Below are 6,337 nucleotides of genomic sequence, written 5' to 3' on the forward strand. Positions count from 1 at the left end.
TTCTGTCTCCAGGTCGGCCCCAGCCTAAGCCTTCTGGTGCTATAAATACAGCTGCCCACATGCTGCAGAGACACGGTGTTCCCTCTGCTCCCGGGACAGATAACATGAATTTGCCCTTTAAACGTCCCAAGCTGAAGGCACAGCCCCCAGCCCACCCCTGCCTCCCGGAAGCGCCTTCGCCCCCGATGCCCTCTGCCGAGGAGGGGGACCGCGGGGGGGGGGGGGGTCCCAGCACCTGCCCAGCCAATGCGCACCGCGCGCCCAGCCCCGGGGTCCCTCCTCCTCTCGCGAGACGCTGCGCGGGGCATATAAGGAGGGCTGCGGGGCGAGGCGAGCGGCCCCTTCGCGAGGCGCAGGGACGGAGGCGGGGTGGCGGTGCCTGGCCGGGCGGAGGCGAGAGCGAGAGCGCGGCTCCCGGAGGCTGTGTGCGCCCGGCTGTCACCATGAGTGATCAAGCGTGGAGCTTCCTCAAGGACTTCCTGGCCGGCGGCGTCGCCGCTGCCGTCTCCAAGACCGCGGTCGCCCCCATCGAGAGGGTCAAACTGCTGCTGCAGGTGGGGCCCGGGCCGGCGCGCGCGCGGCGAGGGGGCGCGGGCGGCAGGGCGCGCGGGGTGCGGGCGAGCCGCGGCGGGGCGGGGGCCGCGGACATCGGCGCTAGGCCACAGGCGCCGGCGCCCGGCCTGCGCAGAGGGGAAGGTGCCCTCTGCGTAGACGGGTCCAGCGTCAGTAGCAGATTCCTGGTGTCGGGTGGCGCCCCGCGTTCGGGTGTCTATATATGGAAACCCACCCGGAGTAGGTCACAGCCAGCCAGATCCTGCTCCCGGGACAGCACTGGCCTTCCACTTAGGCCTCTTAGGTCGGCCTCACCTTTTGATTTGCAGTGTCCCTTGCACTCTCTTACCTGCACCCACCTTTTACAATAAAAACCTCAAAATAATGATTACTCCAGAACTCGCTTATTGTGTCCCATGCACTATGCTATAGGCTGGCCTATATATTATTTCATTCATCTTTATATAACCTCTGGAAGATAGGAGTTATTTTCCCCGTTTTACAGATGAGGAAGCAATTTTCGGAATGAACGCTGATGGCCTCACTCAATCTGTCCCCAAATTTTTCCTCCTCAGCCTGGTCTCTGAATGGCATATCCTCATCATCCCACCTATTCTGTTTCTCTCCACTTGCCCAAAAGGCAAGGGCCTCTCAGTGAGGAACTGGGCCTCCCCAATTTGGGAGTCAATTATCAATAACAAGAAAAACCCCAACAAATTGCTCACAGCAGCAACAAACCCCTCAATTATGGATTACTTGGATAATCTGCTTGAAAAAATTGAGGCTGTAATGCCTGGTGGATTTATTCTCTTTCTTCTGTTAGAACATCTACTGCCCAGAGATCTGGTCTCCAGGGAGACTAGAGTGAGACTGAGGACTCGTCATCTCCTGCCTGTCATGTCTATTAACCCAGAGCAGGTGCCCTTGGGGCAGAGATCTTGAATCATCTCTATCTCCCAGTGACGCCCTAGTATGGTTCTGGCACCGGACAATGCAATAAATAAATGGCTCTGTTTACACAGTGAAATCACCTTTTCCATTTATGTGGGACAGAACATCTTCTCTCCAATGCCCTGATAATTGAGGCAAAATTGGACTTTTTTGGCTTGGTATCCAAGTAGCTAACGTATTTATTTACTTTTATTCAATATCCGTTTGACTCCCCCATACATTTTTTTAAAAAAGGAATCAAGGAAGTGCGAACCTTCTTTTTCTCCTGTCCTCTTTCTTCCTCCCTCTGTTCTGCCCGTCCTCTGCCACCAAACTCCTCCCCCGCCTCCCCCCACAGGTCCAGCATGCCAGCAAGCAGATCACTGCTGAGAAGCAGTACAAAGGGATCATTGATTGCGTGGTGAGAATCCCTAAGGAGCAGGGCTTTTTGTCCTTCTGGAGGGGCAACCTGGCCAACGTGATCCGGTACTTCCCCACCCAAGCTCTCAACTTCGCCTTCAAGGACAAGTACAAGCAGATCTTCCTGGGGGGCGTGGACCGCCATAAGCAGTTCTGGCGCTATTTTGCCGGTAACCTGGCTTCCGGTGGGGCCGCTGGGGCCACCTCCCTCTGCTTTGTCTACCCGCTGGACTTTGCTAGGACCAGGTTGGCTGCCGACGTGGGCAAGGGGGCCGCCCAGCGTGAGTTCAGTGGCCTGGGCAACTGTCTTGTCAAGATCTTCAAGTCTGACGGCCTGAGGGGTCTCTATCAGGGCTTCAACGTCTCCGTCCAGGGCATCATTATCTACAGAGCTGCCTACTTCGGGGTCTATGACACTGCCAAGGGTGAGAGACGGGCGTTGGGGGTGCAGAGTGGGGAGGAGGAGGGTGTGTGCAGAGAGGATCCTGAGGGATCTGTAACTCACAAAGGACTTGATATTTGTTAATCTTGTTTTTATTCTAGTCCCTGGCCTAAACTGAGGCTGCTGAATGAGGAGGTGGTGTGGTGTGGTTAAATAGCTAACGGGTCCTCCTTGTCTGTCCTCTACTGAAATAAACTCTGGCCTTGAGTGATGCAGAGAGGAAGAAGGGGGAGCCTAGCCCCCTCTTGCCACAGCTCTATCAGTTACTGAGTTTAACTTGGAGCCGCTTCAACATGCCCTGTACACTGGTCAGGACTCTGGCTTCCCTGGATCCAGAGAGGGCAGCCAGCAAGTTCTCTTGGCTGCCTGGTTGTTTGTGAGGCACCCCCCAAGGGGCGGGTTCTTCCAGAAGGGTGGGCATGAAGTTGGAGGTGCGGTAGGCTCTTCTCCAGCCCTGCTTGCTTTTTGCCGAGCTGCTGAGAGGAGTCACTTCACAGCCCTTTGGCCTCTTGGCTCTGCTCGCAGGGATGCTGCCTGACCCCAAGAATGTGCACATTATCGTGAGCTGGATGATCGCCCAGACCGTGACGGCGGTGGCAGGGCTGGTGTCCTACCCCTTTGACACTGTCCGCCGTAGGATGATGATGCAGTCCGGCCGGAAGGGGGGTAAGTCTGCGGCCGGCTGGGCTCAGTCTTATTTTTCTGCCCAAGGAGAACACAATTCAGTGCTCTTTTCAGTTTTCACTCTTCTGAGTTGTTAAAATTATGTGATAAGAAAGAAAGATTATAATTAATTTCTCCCTAACGTTCTCAACTATTCCTTTAGAGAATTTTTTTGTTTTTATCAAAGAGATGATAAAAACGTCAAAAATGGGATATTTAGAGGTGAACTTAACTAGGTATCTAGCATGATGGAGGCCTTAGGCGCTTTGCCCTTAGAGCCTCGGTGCAGAAACAAGGGGAAAGAATTGAAGTAACTAGCTAGCTTATTTAAAAATAATTCTTACTTCTCTGATCTAGTTATTACAAGTGTTAGTGGGAGAGGGTAATTTAGCGGGGTGAGAGAGAGCCTGAAGCGGTCTGTTGCAGCTGAAAAAGCTTTGGCTTCCCTGGGTTGAAACATATGAAATTGCCATTTTTAAAGTCAAAAATAGTCAAATATTATTAGCTTCATGTGGTTCAACCTAATAGTTGTACCTCTTTATTTTAACTGTGTAATCTTGGGCAGTATCACCTCAGACTAGGCCTCAATTTTCTCATCCATTAAAAAGGGGTCCATGTAGCTTAACACTCCCACTGCACCCTGCTCCCTTCCTTTTCACAGTTTGGCGATCTGTGGACTAGCTGGTTAATCGCCCCAGTTCTTCGCTTGATCTTGAGTTAAGGGAGTAGGAATGACGAGAGCCTGCCTAAGAGTTATGCAGGGAAGGGGATGTCCAGTTGAAGGTTGCATGGAGCTGGGGCTTAGAGCTCAAGGGACCTTACGAGTATAACACTGTGTGGAGATGTCTTTCAGAGGAAAAGTCTCTTTCCTCCAGAATTGTGGAGCCCTTACCAGCGTTTGTTTCCACAGCGGATATTATGTACACCGGGACAGTGGACTGCTGGAGGAAGATTGCGAAAGATGAAGGACCCAAGGCTTTCTTCAAAGGTGCCTGGTCCAATGTGTTGAGAGGCATGGGCGGTGCTTTTGTATTGGTATTGTATGATGAGATCAAAAAATTTGTCTAATGTCATTAAAACTCAAGTTCATCGGTTCCAGATCCATTGTGTGGTTTAATAGACTTTTCCTAGGGGAAGTAAAAAGAAAGATCTGGGAGAAGACCAGACTGAAAAGAATACCTCAGGAAAAAAAGTGCTTCATTGAGTGTCCATTAAGCCACAAATGTATTTTGTATTTATTTTACATTTAAATTCCCACAGCAAATAGAAAATAACTTATCATACTTATACAATTAACTGAAGAGCTGATAATGAAAATAACTGAATGTGAAACATCAATAAAGACCACTTAATGCACGTTCTCTATTTTATTTAATTCTTATTAACTGCTAAATGGATTAAAAAAATAAGACCATAAATGCATCTTTTTTAGCATGACTCATTTGTAACTCAGTGGCCAGGCTTCTAAATGTCGTATGCGTACCTATAATGCTTAAAGTGCTGGCTTTGAAAGTTAAGCAGGTTATGCACTCTCTCTCTCTCACCTCATACCATGTTGCCGTAGGCTCAAAAGTGGTAACGCAGATCATGGCTTCCATAATCTCACCTTATTTCATGCAGTCTTCAGGTATTTTGAGGTTCTGCTAAAAGCTTGAAATCAGTTTAAAGAGTTTTGCATGACTGGGAAGTGCTCTGTTTTAGTGCCTTTAGAGAATTGTGATTCTTAGAATTTTATGACAAGTGGACAGCAGTCATTGAAAATCAGTTAGCAAGCTAGTATTAAATGCCCTTTAGGCTCTGCAGAGGATACAAAAAGACAGGAACCCATCCTGAAAGAGGCTTAAATGGGGTTAGGAGAGAGGAGTGACGTGGCATTGTTCAATAATGTAATACAGTGAATCTTGGTTGAGTAGGACTAGAAGGGCGGAGATGAAATGGGGGGAGTGGTAGAAGGTGGACAGAAAGAAAATAACTAGATTTAGATGCACAGAAAAGGGTGTAGAAAGTATCTGCCACTGTGAGATACATGGGGATAGAAAGTATCTGCCAGCACTTCTTGTCTGTAACAATTTATCAAGACCTAGAGGAAAAGTCAGTTTTGGATTTGATGCTCATAAAGTTGTGAGCAGGAGGACAATAACTGCAATTTCAAGGTGGAAATTAAGCACTTTGGTCCCACCTTTGGTCCAGAAGCCCAAACAGTTCATAGAATCCTGGCTGTTGAGAGCGATTTGGAGGAAGCAGTCCTCTGTCCTGGGCAGAGCTGGAAAGGCAGGTGCATGTCTTGGGTGTTTTTCCGGACAGGTAGTTTGAGGGGGGTGGTGCCTCTGTACCTTCAGTCTGTTACCCTCCTTCCCAAGCTCTTCCCTCTCCTCACTCCTGCCTCCCCAATAAAAACTGGCTGCCTTGTGTTACCACAATAACTAAGGTCTATGTTTGACCGCGGCCAAGGTTAGATCTGTCCTAATGTAGTAGATACCTCTGCTGATGGAAAAGGCTAACAAGCTACAAAGAAAGTCTCAATCCCATCTCAAGGCCAGGTCACAAGTGTGTGTTGTTAGGGCCCTTCTGGATGTACTGTCCTCATCTGGTTTCCATCCGCAGGATGACACGAATGGTCGAAATTCTGTTTCTGATGGAGAGAAAAGGAAAGCAGGGCAGGTTGGTAGGACAAATACTTTTTGTGAAGCATATCCAAAAGGAAGGCCAGCCTTTCCCTACTTTCAAACCTGAGTTAGGTGAGGGGGAGGCCACGAAGAGCAGTTGGGAACTGCCCAACCCAGAACCAACATTGTTTTCTAGTCTTTAATTTGACCCTCGCTGGCAGGGAACAGCACGTGGAGAAGAGGAATTGACATGTATTCAATAGTGCACATTATCTACATTCTGCGCGGGACCCAGATGTTGGCCTCCCCATTCCTCTAATGCGTTTGGGGAAAGGGGATTTGTCTAAAGAGCCCTGCTGAGTCAGTTCCTCATTACAGCTCTGAATTCTCCAGGAACTCCTGGAACACTAAGCCTCTGATGGAATGCTGTCATCTGGCTGGGGAAAGACAGTACTTCCCTTTACTGTCCTGTCTTTACAATCCTCTCACCACACCATCACTGTGCAGAGCTGTCGTGGTGATCTGAGAAAGGGTTGATGTTCAAGTCATGACTAGGAATTGAGTGTCCCGCCCCCAGGAACTGCTCTCTCCCTAAATGCAGCCCTCCTCGTACCTACCCCCCCAATGCAAAAAAAGTCCTTTTCACTTTTTATGTATTTTCTCCCCTGAAGTCTCACCTATAGGCATCTTCATCTTTTTAGCCACCTTATTTTATATTTTGAAT

The 6,337-nt window shown here is 49.3% G+C and overlaps 1 protein-coding gene across 1 annotated transcript; it reads left to right on the forward strand.

Moving 5' to 3' along the window:
- The first annotated feature begins 357 nt into the window (after window positions 1–357).
- On the forward strand, window positions 358–4,363 carry SLC25A4 (solute carrier family 25 member 4). The gene is made up of 4 exons (XM_058524984.1): window positions 358–554; window positions 1,841–2,327; window positions 2,870–3,010; window positions 3,918–4,363. Exons 1-4 carry the CDS (start codon window positions 444–446, stop codon window positions 4,073–4,075), a joined length of 897 nt encoding a protein of 298 aa, XP_058380967.1. The 5' UTR covers window positions 358–443; the 3' UTR covers window positions 4,076–4,363.
- Window positions 4,364–6,337: the final 1,974 nt, after the last annotated feature.

This window comes from Diceros bicornis, chromosome 29 (genome assembly GCF_020826845.1).
Source record: "Diceros bicornis minor isolate mBicDic1 chromosome 29, mDicBic1.mat.cur, whole genome shotgun sequence".
Taxonomy (NCBI): Eukaryota; Metazoa; Chordata; class Mammalia; order Perissodactyla; family Rhinocerotidae; genus Diceros; species Diceros bicornis.

Excerpts from the sequence above, each read along its gene's own strand:
- SLC25A4 (XM_058524984.1), top strand. The coding sequence starts at position 444 with ATGAGTGATCAAGCGTGGAGCTTCCTCAAGGACTTCCTGGCCGGCGGC. Across the intron at positions 2,328-2,869 it reads GGTCTATGACACTGCCAAGG|GGATGCTGCCTGACCCCAAG; the intron begins GTGAGAGACGGG and ends CTCTGCTCGCAG. Across the intron at positions 3,011-3,917 it reads GCAGTCCGGCCGGAAGGGGG|CGGATATTATGTACACCGGG; the intron begins GTAAGTCTGCGG and ends TTGTTTCCACAG.